We start from the raw sequence: 19,161 nt of genomic DNA, 5'->3' as shown, positions 1-19,161 counted from the left end.
CCTCTCCTCATACAACAGGCGCCATCTTGAGGGAATGGAGGTGGGGCTGAGAGGAGTTCCAAAGAAGGGCTGTGACTAGCTAGCTCCCAAGGTCTCCCCAGCAGGAATGTAGGAGTGCGGAAACACATCTGGCACACCAGATAAACCTCTGCCACTCAGGTGGAGCAGTGGAGAATCAAACCAGGTTCTCCAGATTACAATCCACCTGCTCTTAACTGCTACACCACACTGGCTCTCAATGGTGCATAATGCCATAGCAGCCATTTTCTCCATTAACTGATTCTAGTCCCCTCTGAAGAGACTTAACAACCAGTACAGAAGCCATCAGGTTTCCCAGTTTTTGTACACTACGTTTGTGTGGTATAAAACTTGAAACAAAATAATTGTTGCATAGTTTGCTATGACAATGCATAATATAAGTGAAGAAAAACAAAATAAAAAGTTACAATAACATACTGGGACACTGCATAGTTCATTAATAGTTAACACTATGAAAAGTGTACTTTTAAGTATTAAAGATCTGGAAGAATTTCAGGTTTCATTGTATGTGAGATATATGGCTGGGTAGATTACAAAGAAGGCTTCTGCTTCACTTAAAAACTGAAATGCATTTTTTATTGTTCATTGAATAGTTTATACTTGGGCTGCAGCTGAAGTGTAGGATTTGTTTCCATTTTATGACTTCCTTTAAAATGTTAAAATTTTATTTGTAGAGGTTTTGTGAAACGATATATTCCAGAGCACAGTTTAATAAACTTCAGTTCATAGCTTTAAGCTTTGCATAGTGGAAAAATGCATTTTACTTAGTAGTTCAAGATTAATCTCAACTTCCTGTGTTTTTTACAATGATAATAGATTGTGTTTATCAAATATTAATGCAGACTTTATAAAAGAAAGTCAGAAAAGCTTTTATTACATTGGACATTTATGTAAACATGGATTATAATTTTTTTTTACAAAAAATTTAGTTTGCAAGATCTGGTCTACACCATGTAGTTCATGTTTTGAAAGGGATAATTCTCAAGTTTCATTTCACCACCACACCTTCCTTCCACTGAAGCTCAATACATTTTGCAGTAAACGTTCCTAAATTCCCATACAGCATTTATCTACAGTCCTGCAGCTGTAGGACCATTTTTAAAGCTGTAAAATTCCAGATGGTGTCTTTAACTCAATACATCCTTCTTTATTAGGGACTACATAAGCCTGACTTAGACCATTTGGATTGTGATGTATACTGTTACTGTAAAGCAAATTCTTTTGTAGGAAAATAAATTCCCTGAAAGGCTATCTCCCTGTGTGATTGTGACATTGTTGCACTAAAAACTGTAATTTGAGTTGAAGGTGGGTGCTAATCCTCCTGCTGACGCCAGTGGGCATCCACCAGCGTCCTTACTTTCTCTCATAAAATATTGTAGTAGTGAGGACAAAACCTTGCTCTGTATTCCTAACACAGGTGTTGCCCTACCCTTCACACCCTGCCTTATTGAAATATGGATTTAATATGATTTTTCTACAATAATATACTGGCAAATATCAGCAACTATGTGTGTGTAGCAGAATGTCCAAACCAAAAACAGGCCAAGTGCAAAAAGGCCTACTAGCAAAATTAAATCACTGAATGAGTTATTCCAGCTAACAGAGACTGAAAGCCTCATGGACATGTATCTTGATTATCACCAACTATCTTTAAGAGTGCAATGTCACCATTAACCCAAACAAATTCAAAGATACACACGTTGCACTCTGGCTGGGTCTGCTCTTATATCATTGATCTTATATTTTAATTTGTTTCCATTCAACACTTCTATTAATATTTGCGACATTTCCTTCTCAATAAGACATAAGTGCTTTTCAACTCTTATAATTAAACATATGAATAGTCTCTTAGTCCATTCAGTTTTTCTATTTAGAAAACAACAAAGCTTCAGTTTTCATATATTCATACAACTCAGTAACCAAAGAAACTTCAGGTTTCATGTAGCAGTTTCATATATTCATACAACTGTAACCAGGAAGTTTCACTTTCATATAGTCCCATAGAAACGCCTGCTGTGGCATTATAGAACGCGTTTTTAGATGCGCTCTTCCTCAGTCATGCCCACATATGTTCCAAACAACTTCCATCAGTTCTTTGAAGGGCTCCTAATGGGTATATCTGAAATTAAGATTACACAGATACATATATTCTGGAAATCAAAAAATTATGCCTATTCCCTATCTTTCTTGCACCAGTCCACCTCATCTATCTCTATTCCCAATTACTCACCGGCTCTCTATTAAGAGTTGCCTGCTCCCATCTCTGCAAGTTCTCCGTTTGTCTTTTAGCTGACCTCATAGACTGGAGGCTACATGTAAGACAGCCTTAGTAGGAAACCACCTGTGCAGCTGCCGGCCAATCTTACAGATGATATGCAAAATCCAGCGTTTTGTTAAGACCTATTCTATCTGTCTGGAGAATTTAAAGATATATCTATTTTCCATTTGTAACAACTCTTTTTTTCCACATTGCCCCCAGAAAATCTTCTTCTTGCATATGATATAATACACAAAAAACGTAGGTCCCATTTCCCACTGTGTTGTAATTCCTGGAAATGCTCCACCAAGGGAGCTTCCTGCTTGCCATTAGTTCTGATTCGCAACTCGCGATGCTCTGCCACCCTGGATTAGTCTTAATCTGGCTAACGTCTTTAATATAAAGTTTTGGGCAAGGGCAACCTATTGCGTCAGTATATACATCTCCGTGTGTCACATGACGTATATGAGTTCAATCGCCATTGCAAATTTAATCCAGGTATATCAATTGTTGCAGTTGATAGAGAGCATTGGCACTGTGCACATTTGTTACAAGGAAAATGTCCAGATTGTGTCAGAGCTGGTCCATGTTTATCCAGCAAGTCTGCCCTGACCACTGTTTGTCTCAGATTTCTTGTTCGGCGTAGACCTATTAATGGGGGTAAATCACATCCAGGTAAATCTCTAACCACGTGCCAATTCCTTAGTATGCTGTTCCTTATCACTTCATACATAGGTGTATAGTCCATTGACCACATCAGTCTGGATTTTTGTGTCCGTGATTTTGGTCTCAGTAATGTACTCCGGTCTATTTTAGTTATCCTATTCCAAGCACTTTGTAATAATCCAGTGGGATGTATCTTGATTACCACACCCTGCTAAGGTTACTGTAACACAAAGGAACTGGGATACACCTTGTCACAAGATTTCTATCTAAACACCTTTAGCAATTATCAACGTTTACAATCGTTCCTTCCCTGATCCACTCAAAGCCTCAGCCAAATTTAAATAACATATCTGGACAGAGACTCCTAAAAAAAACTCTGCCCAAGCCATTCAAGGCAAACCCTGATCCAATCACAAGACAATTGGTCCTACTGTCCTGACATTTAGAAATCAATAGATGAACTATTAACTAGCTCAACTCAGCAAACCCAGCATGGAAATCCAGAAGTTTCAGGAGGAGAGCTCCTTGCTCCGGCCCCAAACTATGCTATGGGGTATAAAAGTACAGTGCACCCCAAGTTCCATGCTCGCATGCTGGCTGGCTTGCAGGCTCGCAGGCTGGCTTATTGCTGCTCCTTACTATCTGTAGCGCTAGCTGGCTAGCTAGCTAGCTCCTAGTGAGCTCGCTGGCTCGTTCCAGCTCTTTACTAGCCTGAACCTCTCTTGTGTCTGGTTGGTTTTGAGACATGATGCTGGTCATTTGAATCCTTGTCTTCTCCAAGAACTTCTCAGCTGAACCTTGGTAACGTATAAGTCCCTGCAACCTCCTTCCTAGTCTTTCATCCAAACCTATTTTTCCATCCTCTTTATATCTCTTAGAAACTGCGTGTAAGCTTCTCTACGTCTCACTGTGTGAATATTTTTGCCAAAAACTTATAAAAATACTTAAAATTCAATTTGGTCTCTTTTGTATTCTCTGTGGAACGTTTCAAGCCAATTTATAGTATAGTTGTTACAAAGATCCCACCACTAGTCTACCTCTTGCTGCCAAGCCGAGTTACTTCCCCATCACCATTTTAAAACGTTTTAACTATTGAGCTAGCGCAGGGGTAGGGAACCTGCGGCTCTCCAGATGTTCAGGAACTACAATTCCCATCAGCCTCTGTCAGCATGGCCAATTGGCCATGCTGGTAGGGGCTGATGGGAATTGTAGTTCCTGAACATCTGGAGAGCCGCAGGTTCCCTACCCCTGAGCTAGCGTAACACAGGGTTGACCATTCCCCCCTGATAAATTCCACATGGGGGGAATTCAGAGTTTTACTCAGTCAACCCAGACTCCTTGCAATACATAAGCCTCCCTCATTCCAATTACACATACCACCAGGCAGGCATTTTGCTAGCATGTGAAACTGCAGGGCAGTCCTCATTGTAACTGTCTTTGAATCTGCACTTATTGAGTGCTGGAGATTGACATGGAGACCAGGTTTCATTTGTAGGATGGCCTTTTCTGCAGCAATTTCATAAACTAAGAATCCTCAACTATGTCTGAAGTTTGACTCTTATTTTGTCAACTGAATTTGAACTGCTCTTGAAAGTTGACAGTGGGCTTGGACTTCTCCTTAAATGTAGTTATGTTGCTCTTGAACCATATATCCATTAATCCATCAGGTTGTGTTAACCTTCAGACTTTCCTTGCCCTGAACTATTGCCTGAGCTTCTATTGCAATACCACTATTTGATGCGGATTCTTAACTGTTATTCCAGAGTCAGTTCTGTCCATTGTGCCTTAATGTTAGGCTCATGACTTGTGAAAGTTGATCCCACTAGTTCGAGCTATACACAAGTTCATTGAAACTTACTGACCTTTCTTATGAAGATTTCAGCTAGACTTTCTCAAAATGGGGTTTATAACAACATTATCACCATGAATTGTTTCTCATGTACAATGTAAAAACCTTTGGATTGCCATAGTCATTACATTTCTCTTAGATATTTCCCCTGGAGCAATTTGGTTAACTTTCAGTAAGCTGGCAGAGGGAAGTGCATGTTACTCTCTTCCAAGAAAAAAAGGCAATCTTTAATCAGAGCCAAAAATGCTATTAGTTATTTTTCTGAAGCCAAAGAAATGTCATTTTGGCTCTGAGAACAAACGCCAGCCTGCTACTAATCCAAACAAGTCGGTCCAGAAGATACTTTACTGAGAAATTTTCTAAGATAAAAAGATACTTTTTAAGCTTCAGCTAAAACAAAACAATAATATTATGCTCTCCTTGAGACTCACATTGAGATTCTTAGAAAGTTTATGAGGTATTGCTAACCTGAAGCAAAATAAATTTCCCTGTGGACTAGCCCAGAAAAGCTTTATGGTCTAAGTTAGTAAAACGATCCACACAATTCCTCTCCTGAGATTTATTGATTCCCCAAAGCCATAATTCTCACAACAGCATGAAAGGGCAAAAGGAAGCTTCTTTGCTCTCCTATCAACCCCAAAGGTGATCATAACACCTCAAGAATATAAATACAATTCTAGGCTTCCAGATGATAGAAATCAAACTGAGACATTTATCAAATTATATTCAATGAATATTCCTTTTGAAGATAGCTTTTGCTTGATTTTGCTCGATGAAAGAGCCTACAAATGTGGAATTTAAAGGAAAGATGTCATCAATAGCTGTTGATTAGAAAGGATGCAATAGACTACACCTGGGTGGATATGAGTGTCTATATAAGCAGTCACTTTATATGAAATAAGCAAAAGTAGAGAAGGCTATTTCAGCTACATTAAAAAATCAACAACCAAACCATACAAATGTATCAAGTCCTTGCTGTTTATGGTTTTACTGAGACATCTTGCTCCTGTATCCCTGCCTTCATGAACTAAAATCTAGCATGATCTAGGGCACAATATAGTGTCGCAGAACATTTGAACCAGCTTCCCCAACAGACTAACCAGACTCTTTCAATATTAGCATTTTAGTGCACAGTTTAACTTTTGCTGCAAAACTGCTAGCTGTGGAGGAGCTGAGGAAGATCCTGCTGGTTAGCAGCAGCTGAGTAATATCTTGCTGACTTTGCTGTTTCTTCATACAGGTATTTAAGAGCAGCTTGCAAGTGCTTTCATTCATTCATTCATTCATTCATTCATTCATTCATTCATTCATTCATTCATTCATTCATTCATTCATTCATTCATTCATTCATTCCACTTTTATACCGTCCTCCCCCGAAGGGCTCAGGGCGGTTTACAACATAATACATACAAGTGGATAATAAGATAAAATACTAAAATTTATACAAGTTAAAATGCAGCGCTCCAAGCTTATAAATGTTTAAAACAGATGGCGTTCAGCCTTTCACTCCTCTGACTCTGAGGGGGGAACAGCGGATCTCAGTTGTTAATGGGCAAAGAGAGAAAAGCTTGTTGACTCTATGATATCTCAGTTATGAATTATTAATCAAAATCTGTAATACCTCATAACATACAAGTAGCTACTTTTACTCATATTTTTAAACAATGTTAGAAAAATATAATCCAGACATCTGTCTAAAAAGTAATTGACAAATGAGGAAGTTTGAGTTTACCAATGCCTCTCAAACTGTTTTCCTATTTAGCAAAATTTGAGCGTCTATTTCTCATAGATTTTTGTGATTTTGAACCCACAAAATCTTGAACTTCATAGCACAGTATTTGAATAAGCAATACGTTGGGCTAAAAAAAATCCCTCCTTGCATCTTGCAAATTTGCCAGACCACAAGACTGCAAAGTTACTCTTCTCTAGTCCAGGTTTTAGCTACCGTTTTCAGTTCCCAGAGTTCAAGCAGCTCAACAACCATGATGAAAAGGGCAACGAGTTCAGAAACTTCTTAAGGGGTGTCTTTATAGCTCTTCTCTCTTCATAGTTTTCATCCATAGGTGAGCTTTTCTCTCTTTGTACCAGAGAGCAATATATTTATTCATAACCAAAAAGATGCTGTAATAGAGCCCTACTGCATGCGTCTGAACGAACAACACAAAAATGCAGAACAAAAAATCTGCAGTATGATAGTTTCTTATAGGTTTGCCATGTTTATATTACTAGGTTCTGTGAAATGTTTATCTTTTTCATAAAATGCATTATAAGGATACTCTGGGTTTATTGCAACCTTATTGTCAATTCAATTCAATACATTTATTGGCATTAACAGTATAAAATAAAAGTATAAAATAAAAGTATAAATAAATAGATCAGAAGAAGATAGATTGAGATAAATAAATAGCAAGGCAATCAATAAAAGGGTAGCTGTGGGGAGGGGAAGGGAAAGGAGTTTGTAAACCCCTTTGAGTCTCCTTATAGGAGAGAAAGAGTGGAGATTAAATCAAAACTCCTCCTTCTTCCTAAAGAAGTATGTGTAAGCAACTGAAAAAATAAGGTTCTTTAAGACTAGATAGCTTTGGGCACTAGCAGTTATTCATCAAGAAGGACTGAAGTGGGGTGGACCAGGCACCTGTGAATTCTTGTTGGTCATTCACACAAATAGAATTTCCAATACCTAGTAATTGTATGTGCCCGAAAGTACAAATGATGCTTTAACTGCTACATAAATGGTTAATATTGATTTCTACTTTCTGTAAGTGTATACGGATACGAATTTACATGACCTTACAGTACACATAAAAATGTGGAGATGATTGCATTTAAATGGACATATAACAGACATTTGCTGATCTTACCCCCTTTCTTTCAAGGAGTTGTTGGTGGCATATACCATTCTCTCATCCCTTGTTTGACCTGCACACTAGCACTGCAAAATAGGTTAGACTGAGGGTTATACTGATTTCGTAATTGTGTTATAATAATTATTTATCTGAACAAAATATACTGGTGAGGGGATATTTCAATGTATGTCATTTTTTTTAAAGGATCAAATTCGTGGCTTGTGCCAGAAACAAAAGGGGCAATTGTGCAGGGTGGATATGGCCATACCAGCGTGTATGATGATACAACAAAATCTATTTATGTTCATGGTGGATACAAAGCGTTGCCTGGTAACAAATATGGATTGGTTGATGATCTTTATAAGTATGAAGTTAACAGTCGGACATGGTAAGAAGGTGTTTCTTTTGCTTTCTAATAGTTGTGTGCCATACAGGCAATATTCTGTATCTAATAAAACCTAAGAATGATTATGAAATGGTTTGAGTGAACAGTGTTTTGAAATATTTGCATTCTATTTTATATTAATTTTTCTGCATTATTAAAATATTGTGCAATAGTATCTTTTCCATGAATGTTTTTGTGGGATTTTTGACTAGCTTATGCTGTGATGGTACAGTATGAGATTGACACAGGGTGCCCCCTTTTTAAATAAGGATCTGTTAGCCTTGCCTCATGTGCTATGTAGTAATATCCAATAGCAGTGCTATTTTTCTATAGCCAAAGAAGTAATACAAAGTAGAGGAGGAATACCACACGTAGGTGGAATGACTCGGGGCTCCCTGAGGTAGAAATGCCACACATCCTGCAAACATACAGTACTGAGTTCTCTGCTCTCTGTGGTCTCTGTACCTTTCCCACCATCTAGGATGCTTAAATTCAAGTCCTGTAGTACCTTTGAGACTAACAAGGTTTTCAGGTATAAGCTTTCAAGAGTCAAAGCTCCCTTCATCAAACTTCAAAGATGCCAATTGGCCATGCTAGAAGGGGCTGATGGGAATTGTAGCCCATAACATCTGGAGTGCCAAAGGTTCGCTACCACTAGGCTATACGAACTTTGAAACATGAACAGCTCTGCTCAGGAAACTATGGATTAAATTACTTTTAGAATAAAATCATCTTTTCTGATACTAATTAATTGCATTCCAATGAGCCCTTCAAACTGGGAAAGGGACACTTTTCCTAAATGTTTCAGATAGGCTGGATTGTGATGGACATTAGACACTAGGTTTTGGGAATGCATACTATAAGGCACATATTTTCCCTCTCCTCATATTCTTACATACACTATGAAGAGGAGAGGTAAAACTGCCTCCTGCTATATTCATTGCCGAGACTGAGAATTAGATTATCAGCTATCTGCTCATGTAGACATAGTTATACTATAGTGCTAGACTGCCAAGGTTCAGGGTTTTGTGAGCAGATGGCATTCACCTATTCCTGGAGTTCATCAATTTCATAAAATTATAGTATTGGAATGTGGGGAGTTGGATTGGTCTTTGATCTATAAAAGAAATACCCCTGTGTGCTATTTCTCATGGGATTGCCATGAGATGTTACTCCAAACGGAGAACAAGAAACCACTGGAAAGTTTTAAGAAAATCTCTCATAATTCAGCATTTGTTAACATGTTTCAGAGAATGGTTTTGTACCCATTTGTTTTGTATTAATTTATCTTAAAAAATTGACACAATATAATCATGTGTTTTTTCTTATTTTCAATAGGACAATTTTGAAAGAGAGTGGTTTTGCCCGATATCTCCATTCAGCTGTTTTAATCAGTGGGGCTATGCTAATTTTTGGTGGAAATACCCATAACGATACATCTCTGAGCAATGGTGCAAAATGTTTTTCTGCTGATTTCCTGGCTTATGATATAGGTAAGTATTATATTTAAGATTAAGTAATTGTTTGACACTGAAGTAAAGCACCCTTAACATATGAAGCACAGCTAATATTCTTACAATGTCTGATTTGGAAAAGGTGTTTTGCTATGTGAAAAGCAACTAAGCTGCTTACTTGCTTGATAAGCTGCATTTTATCATGATAATTCTAAATTTGATAAATAGTAAGTTGCAGTGTTTATGGAACAAACCAATGTATTGTTATAGGATGAAATTGTTTAAAAGTAAGACTGTTTAGTATCTGATCTCTTTCTACCATGTGCTGCAAAACACTCAAAGAAGTATTCACCTTATTTGCACCAACCTGTTCAATCTGAGCCATCCACATTTCTTAGCACAGTACATGCTGCAAGTTCATCTCTTCCTGCTCTTCACTGTAAGATTCCTTTTATTTCTGTCCTTCTCCCTTCAGAGGTTGAGCTACCAGGGGGCTGGGGGTGCTCGCGTTGCACCGGGCGTGCGCATGAGGGCGAAAAATCGCCACCCCCCCTCCCGCAGCACCCCCCCTTACCTTTGTCAAACAATGCAGGCTGGGGAAGCAGCCTGTTCCCTTCAGGCTGAAAACAGCCAGGTGGGAACTACACTTCCCAGGAGACCTTGCGAGCCCCAGGGGCTCATTGGAAGTGTAGTTCCCACAAGGCCGTTTTCAGCCTTAAGGAAACAGGCTGCTTCTCCAGCCTGCACTAAGGGAAGGTAAGGGGTGGGGGTGGGGACAGGGGGGGCAGGGCACTGCAGAGGGTGTGTATGGAAAACACAGCTACTCCCTGAGACATCCCTTCTATGTTTCAACAGTCCAACAAATTAATCTCCTGCATCAATTTTGACCATGTTGCTGTGTTTTTTCCCCCCTGTACACCAAACCTGGAAGGTTTACACGCCTACATTTCAAGAAAGAGATCCATCCTTAAGGTCCAAATCCTAAATAAATTTCTTTGTTTGAATTCGTTGAAGTCAATGGACTTCAAAGGGTGTAATTGTGTTGAGGGTTGCACTGCGTGCCATTAATATTTCAAAATGTTTGAATAAACACAGGTATAGGTTTTTCTGAGAACTTCTGTATATCTGGTGCTTATGGAATTTTAGTACACAAAAGTAATATTATTTTTGTCGTAGTCAATAGATTGTTAGCAAGAGCTTAGTAGGCTGTTGGAAGAAAGCATTTTCTCAACCCACTGGTTCTGTAAACATCTACAGCTGGGTATTGAAAGCATTGGCTGCTTCCCTGGAGTAACAGTATAGACATTTTCATAGAAAAAATTCAAAATAATATCTGGTTTCTAACATGAAGATAGAGCCAGCATTGTGTCTCACTATCCAGGTAACTGAGGCAATTTAGTTAATTATTATTCTAATTATTATTCTATATTATTCTATAGTTGCAACTTCCCCAGAGCAGCAATATATGGCCTTCTGTTTCATTGTTTGTTCTTCTGGCAGAGCTTGTCGATGTTTGAAATAGCTTCGAATGTGATTGTTACTTTAATTTTCAGAGTTCTTCATTAATTTAGTATGGGAGGAAGTATTGAATTGCTTAAAGGCTGTAATTTTTATTTGTACCCTAAATTAAAATATGTAGGCCCCCTGAGTCACTTCAATTGATTACTTCTAATGGTTATATATTCTTGTCACATAATATAGGAATTGTAATCAACTATGTGTGTGCTGGGACAGTCGTAAATGTAACTTGAGACACATCGCATAACCAATTTTTCCTTATTTTTCTGACATAAAATGTGTAATGTTCTATATTTCTAAAATTGTAATGCTACATTATTTCTGCTCCTACATAATTAAGCACTTAACATATTATCTATAATTTCTACCAGTCTCACTCTCCATGCATTATTAATCTGATACAATACAAATATGACAAATGTAATTTCTCTCATTTTAAAACTTGTGTCATAGTATAGCACTTGTGTCAAGATTAATTAGATGCAAGTTTATTCTTCTGTGCTGTTCCTTTAGCCAGATTAATACCCAAATCCTGCAATGTGCACCATATGTAAAAATATACTCTGTGGGTGGGGGTGGGGGGTGGAAGACGTGTTTTTAATATAAATGTATCAGACACCCAAATCCAACAGTCTGTATCTTATCACTTGGGTCAGCAGTGTTTGAAACCTTCCTTCAGCTTAAGGAGAAGAGTCACTTACATTGGATAAAAGCTCCTTATGCTGGAGGGTTCTTCAAACTTTGCTAAGGAGAGTGGTAAAATACAGGTCAGTGAGTTACTGATTAGATGGAAAAACAGAATTAAGGATAAAGTTGGATCCCTCAGTCTACAGATTCAGAATCATAGATCTATATTCCTCTCTCTTCAGCAGTCCTTTCTAACCCTAGGAACATTTATTACCAAAGTCATAGGACATTTGTAGACTGATACCAGAAAGGGAGAAGAGTTTAAATTGCTCTCTTCTGACACTCAGCAGTTCAGATACATTCCATGAAAATAGCTGTACTGGCATGGTTCCATCTTTCACAGTGAATATTGACACAAAAATTAATTCAGTTTCCCTGCAATTTCTCTATCTTCCTTTAGTAATTGGTTTACTTATTTGTTGTCTAATCCCTCCCACCCATTTCTGACTGTTTGCCTGCTTCTGATGTATGAAAAAATGTTTATTGTAAGGATTTTCGCAATTTACTCCTCAAATCCTTGTTTCATTTGCCTTATCACCAGTTTATACTTGTTTTGACAGTGCCTGTTCTGATATGTGAAGATGTCAACTTTTGAAAGAAAGCCTTTTTTGCCTTTTATAACTTTCTGTTATACTAACATCCACTTGAACTTGATGGCACTCTTCCTAATCTGTTTTATACATTCTAGCTTAATTTCGGTTAAGTTTGCAGAGATTTTGGGATTAGGCATCTCAAACCTGGATCTCCCAACTCATGTCAGCTTTCTCCAGGAAATGATTTTATTTTATTTTATTATTTATTCATTATTTACTTTATTTATAGTCCGCCTTTCTCTGTGAGAATCAAGACCAATTACCAAATTTAGCTATGCAGTGGGAGAAGTATGAGACTTACATTAATCATCGTAATAAGACTGGAATACCAAGTTTAAAAAATGCAAAACAGTATATGAAATGATATTTAAAAGCTGCTCTGAGACTTTTATGACATTAAGCCTCAGTAGTCTATCCTATTTGATCTGAGAGAAACTTTGGCTAGATAATTGGCTGAATTTCTAAAAATTTTACCTTGGAAATTTTAGATTTCCTGTGTATTACTTACAGTCTTATGTAGACAATATGGTATAACCACAACATTTCCACAATATGAGGCAAGTTACTGTGTGGCCAAAATACATGTCATAACTCTCCTTCCTTATGAATCATTCACTCCAAAGAGTCCTCTCCCCTTCATCACTCATGAGTATCACCAGCAAGAGAGAAGTGTAGTGAAAAATATATTCCCCTATTTCTGAAGGTTCTGCTTATATATGTGAGTTCTATCCATAGACTTGCTGCTTTTGTACAAGTTATCCAAGCAGATATGACATAAAACATGATGATGAGCCAGTGACCACAGTTAAATCAATAACTTCCCATGTCACTTAAGAGGAAAATTTAGCAATTAAAATTTGCTTTAAGGGCCTGACCTTGATTTGATTTGATTTGAATTTGTATACCGCCCTCTCTCGAAGGGCTTACGGTATACAATAAACAGCTACAATAAATTACAATAAATTAAGGTGGTGAACAGCATCAAAATATAATACATCATAACATAATACAGTACATAACACTATAATGCAATAACTAATTATCCCAGTAGACCCATTAACAGTATCAATAAAATTAACAAAATCAAATTAACAGTATATCAGGCTGTTAGCATGCTACCACCTGGCAATCTTGTCATTCCCCAATAGCATACATCTTTTAAAGTGCTGAAACCCCACCCCCACCCCACCCCCCATGGCTGTTGGGCAATTTAAAAGATCTTTTCATTTTTTTGTCCAGACAGCATGGACGAAAATAAAGCGTTTGAGGAGACAGCGGGTTTTATCCCCGCCTGCCATGTGTTTTATTGTTCCGGCCTAACTTACATGTTTTGTACTTTCATTTTCCACCACCTGCCATTTTATGCCACTTGACTCCTCCATGCATCCTGCGATTTGCTGAAGATCACCTGGGATGTTTGCTCTGCAGGCACCCCAGTCACCCACTTTTTTATTCAAATTGATTGTACATGATTGAACTTAGCTTTTCCTGCCAATTTAAGCAGTGTATAATTTTTCCATTCTTTTAAAACAAAATGATGATGTGTCCTCAAAGCTACGATGAATTGAGAATCGGCATGGATTCTCATTTCGAGTCGTCATAGCTTTTAAGACATGTCATCGAAATTTTCTTAAATGACTTGGGGACAAAGATTGCTAGTTTAGCATTTTCTAAATACATCAGGTTGAGCTGAAATAAAACTTCCTGAAGATGCTTAGGAAAAAAAGCTGTGCAGAGTTCCTCTGCAAAATGCTTCCTTTAACATCCTCAAGACATTTTGCCAAGGTCTGTAGCTGTAATTTATTGTAGCTGTTTATTGTTGTAATATTAGGAACACAAAATCAGAATAATGTAATTGCTTCAGTTCATTGGCATACCTAAGTTTATCTGTTGTTGTTTTTTTAAGGGTGTTTGGGGGAGAACCCTGTTATATATGTAGGTTGTGTTGCTGATGTTTCACTGGTAGTGAAATTTATTATACGCTATTTCAAATAGGGCCTGCCTCGATGTTTCACTGAGAAAGGGTCCTTTTTATGACTAAAATAAAAACAGAGGTTTATTTGACATAGAATAAACTGGAAAAGAAGTTTCCTACATTTGTGCCAAACTTCAAGGATATTTTATTTTGTTGACTTGCCATCCAGAGTCCTGAAGCTCAACGTCAAACAAATCAATACTTTAAGTCAAAACTGCATGATGTTACCCGACTGTAAACAAAGGGACTAAAACTATCTTCTAGTGTATTTTTTTTAACTTTCAGTGAAGCTCAGTTATCAAAATCATGTTTATCTGAATTTAATGTTTGTGTCTCATGCAGTTCCATTCCAACATTATATAAACTACACTTCCCATTACTTGAATTTCTGAATGACTGGAGATGCCTAGGGTCACTTTGATCAATGAGGCTGTAGTTTACATACTACATGTTTTATCTTGTAAATGCCTGTATTTAGAATGTGTGTCTAAAATAAACATTGGGTTGTACTGTACTTTCTCTGGTCACACAGTTTGCCCTAGGCAAGGGCAAGTAGGAACAGGTTACCCAGAAGACAATTGATATTATATCTTGTGTTAAAAATATATCTGCTTTGAAATTGTTGCACTTGATGTGAATAAATATATGCTTTAGAGGAAAAAGCTCTAGTTGAGATTTTAGGCAAAACTATTTTTCTACCACAGCGGTCTGTTCAATGTGTTCAAGCAGTTACTAAGAAGGCCGGGGAAGATAAGAAGAAAGGCTATTTGTAACATGCTCTCACCCCACCCCTACTCCATACTCTGTTAAAAAGACCTGCCAGTTTGACAAATAACACAAGCAAGCAAGGAATTATTATATCTGGAGGGTGCAAGGATTCCTTATCTTAAACTTGCCTTTTAACAATTATTTGGTTTTTCTTCAGACTACCTCCCCACCCCCCCGTCCCAGCTTTCTTAGGGGACGAAACGTGTTGAAATGACTCCCGCCCCCCATGAAATTAAAGTGCATTCTGCATTTTGTTTTTATTCTTTTCTTTTGAAAAACTGGTCACTGTACACACAGATCTTATTTGCTCCCGTAAGCTGTCTCTGAGACCACTGAATTATGGGATCTTGAAGACTCTTGAATTTATAGCATAATTGAAAGATCTTGCTGGGAGAGTGTTGTGATAAAATATAGCTGACTTGTATAGTTCACATGAAAAAAATATTCCTGAAATAGAAATTGAATTAATAATTGTTTATCACTTTTATCTTCCAATAAATAATGTTTTTCTCTATGTAAAGCTCTTGTAATCCAAAAAACCAAAAACCCAACAACAAGATAGTGTTTCCTGGGCTGCTGAACACTGGAATATAAGAAAGATCCATATTATTTAATATCATCCTCGTTTTCTTTCCTGGGCACTTGTGGTTAATAGCCATTCATTGTTGGACTATTAATGGTAGTGATACTTCTACAAAGTGTTTTAAAACTACACTTTCAAAGAAGTGCATTCCTACCAAACATCTTTGCTGCTACCTACTGCTTAACTCACTAATCCAAGATGTTCAAATATTATGAGTTCCCAGGATTCTTTGCATATACTTGACCATCTACTAAGTGTCTAAGTAAGAGTTTGGCTGCAGTCCTTCATTGTTAAAAGAGCAGTGTTAATTTCTAGGTACATACTCATATGGCAGGCTAACAACGTAATCTAGAGAATATGTAAGGATCATGGAACCTGTGTGTGAGAGAGGGAGGTGACAACGAAAGACCGTCAGACTTCTAATCATAGGTCCTGTATGTTAGATTAGTGTGAAATCACAAAAAGGAAACAAAACAAAAGGATTCATAAAGACAAGCAATGACAAAAAAGTATCCTCAGCAAAAATGGAAATAGGAATAAAGAATAGAGAAAAGACTGATTCATGATACATTATGCTGTAGACCTAGGGCTACCAGGTGGCTCTCTATGGTGGGCAACTTTACACCCTTGTGATCTACATTCATAATTGTTTATCATAAGTCATAATTGTTTATCACTTCATGAAGCAGTGGGATCAAAATGGGAGAATCAGTGTTGCTGTGTTACTGGCCTTTTCAGCATGCACAGTTTACCACAGATTTCCCCAGTGGTCAAACCTTGTGTCTTGGAAATATTTTCTGTGAAATCATTCTGCATATTTACGTCCCCCCCCCCCCATTGTTTTGGGTTTCCCCCACTTATCTCTTCAGTTGTGTTTATTCTGCATGCTACTTCTGAAAAGTTATTATTTCTGAGGTGGTGGGATGTCACCCCTGATGCAGAACCTTTCCCTTTTTTTCTTTTATACAGGTGCTCTAGCATTACTGTGCAGTTACATTTTGAAGCAGCAGTAAAAAATGTCTCAATTTCCATTTCTGCTATTGAGAACTACCAGGCCCAAATGGAAGCCAAAATAACTCTTGCAGTAGGTTTCATATCCTGAAGGAACAGAAAAACAAAGATCCACATATTTTGGCCAAATTTGATCAGCAGGAATGTACCGTATGATCATTTCTGCCACTGTCTCCGATTACATGCAGCAATTACTCCTAGTACTGTTTTCAATTACCCCAACACCTCAGCCTTCTATTGCTGATGCGATCGCTCCCCACTACTTCAAAAATCAATCTCTTCCCTAACCTTGGATCACTAAGTTGATATGAACTTGATAAAGTTGATCCAATCGGCCTTGCTTCTTTGTATCTCTGCCTCATTGTTACATGACTAGTTTGATATGACAAAGAGATAAAATTTTAAAAAAACATTTCCATAACCAAAAAAAGGGAAAAAATGTGGAATTCAAATGTGGAATTCAAAGAAAGAAAAAGTAGCATTTGGTGGCAGGATATGTTGTGAACAACTCATGTGAAAAAGACCAACATTTCGAGTCCAGAAGTGATATCAGCATTGTGCAACCCTCAAGGGATCCCCCAAATCTGGAAAATTTCTAGAGTGTTGCTTAGAACGAGTGCACACAGGATGGAACCAGGGATTTTTTGGCAGTTTTGACTTAGCATAGGGTCATCATTCTTTTCAGTTTAGTAAGATTTTTCATAAGTGTCAAGGTTAGATGAGTTTTGATATCCCTTTGCTTCCTCCATGCATAGTAGACCTATGAATGTTGAATGCAATGTGTCTACATGCAATATTGCTATAAAAGAAATTATAAAACTAGTAGTGTGGTATATTCTTTAGCATGCACATTTTAAAATTTAATCCTAAACAGAAAGAGTTGGCAACTTTTCAGAGGAGCTGAGATTTTTAATATCATTAGGTCAGGATAAAAGTAAATAAAATGAGGCTTTAAAGTTAACCTTATAAAGTGTAACGTTGGAACAGTGAGACATGAGCTAGCGGATGTCCCTTGTGATTTTAAGTTTGATTTCTTGAATACTCTTGCAGTTTCGACTGTATAACTAGAGATTAGTGAGCTTTATTTGATTAACATTTGTGGTATCTTGTTTTTTATGTAACTGGTACAATACAAATTTAGTTTTAAACCATATTGGAATACAATATATTTTATTAAGTAACATGATTTTCCAGAAAGTTCATTCCTAACATTCAGAAAGATATTAGCATCAATAGTTGTTAGAAATAATTGGCAGATTCCCATACGATTCCTCTAAAATATTATAAGCTTCAAATGTTTGTGAATATTTAAACTAAAATGTGAAGTATGTACTGTATATCACAATTAATTTGTATTTTCAGTTATATTTGTAATTAAATGTAAAGGCATTCTTAATTACTTTTACTTCAAAAAAATCTGCAAACTTCTTAAAAGTTACTATTGCATCTAACAGACTTGTATGTTCTCATTGTATTTTTAGCCTTAGAATATACAGCATACATGTGTGCGTGTGTGTATTTTCTTCCTTGCAGAGTATTTCTAACCCTTCATGAAGTTTATACTTGGTGATATTTATATCCCATATTTCTACCCAATGGAAATCCAAAATGGCCTATACCATGCCTTGAGAGTCAGACATTCCTATCCTCCACTAGCACATCAAAGGAACTGGCAGTAGACTTTGGATCCCTCAGGGTGTTCTGGAAACCAATTGAATCCATAAGTCCCCTCAGGCGGACCATCGGCTAAATGGGGGGAGGGGCATTGATGTCCACCTGGACCTTCAGTGGTCTGACTCAGAATCACACTCATCCCCATCCCAAAGATCAAGGCCAGTGTGTGTGGCCTGCTTGATAGGTGTGGTCCGTTGCAACCAAGGAGAATCCCAGCGCTGCCATGGATGACACCAGGCCGCTGCCTGTGATGATGTGGTCAAATGTACATGGATGCTGAAATCACAGAAAACAAGAAACAGGGTATTTCAAGGCCGATTCAGAGATGACTTCAAGCAGTTTTGCTGGTACATCAGCAAGACAGCCAAACGCTTCATGGTATTCCACACATGACCCACACATTCAGTGCCAGAGATCATTGACACAAGGAGTACTTTGAAAGAGAATGCCTCCCAGATAAACATCACTATCCCAACCCCAGCTCTTTATTCAGTTCATGCAATATGGATCCCCCCTGCCCCTGTTCTTGCTATAATGTGCATTATAAGATTCAAGTGTAAATGTTACCAGTCTGAAAAGTATATATATGCCCTATCAGATTTCTTTTAAATACTTTTGTGATTTTTGGTATAAGACTTTTGTAGGATAGTAATGATAATAGTAGGAAACTGTTTCTATTCTACAGGAATAATCACAATGAAATTCCAGTCTTTTGCTCATGCTTGGTTTTCATCATGTTTCTTATTTAGTGAATGTTCATTCATTCATTCATTCATTCATTCATTCATTCATTCATTCATTCATTCATTCATTCATTCATTCGTTGCATTTTTATCCCTTCCTCGCTGGAAAGGTT

General features: G+C 37.5%; 1 protein-coding gene across 1 annotated transcript in view; it reads left to right on the top strand.

Moving 5' to 3' along the window:
* The window catches only part of ATRNL1 (attractin like 1), a 575,975-nt gene that overhangs the window by 35,731 nt on the left and 521,083 nt on the right, over positions 1–19,161 (top strand). The window contains exons 8-9 of the mRNA XM_048507055.1: positions 7,862–8,045; positions 9,381–9,535. Of these exons, the coding sequence (XP_048363012.1) occupies positions 7,862–8,045; positions 9,381–9,535 (339 nt within the window). The remainder of the gene's footprint in view (positions 1–7,861; positions 8,046–9,380; positions 9,536–19,161) is intronic.

The sequence above is a fragment of the Sphaerodactylus townsendi genome, linkage group LG08 (assembly GCF_021028975.2).
Source record: "Sphaerodactylus townsendi isolate TG3544 linkage group LG08, MPM_Stown_v2.3, whole genome shotgun sequence".
Classification (NCBI taxonomy): domain Eukaryota; kingdom Metazoa; phylum Chordata; class Lepidosauria; order Squamata; family Sphaerodactylidae; genus Sphaerodactylus; species Sphaerodactylus townsendi.
The sequence above is the reverse complement of the archived record's forward strand: the minus strand, read 5'-3'. Positions and strand labels throughout refer to the sequence as shown.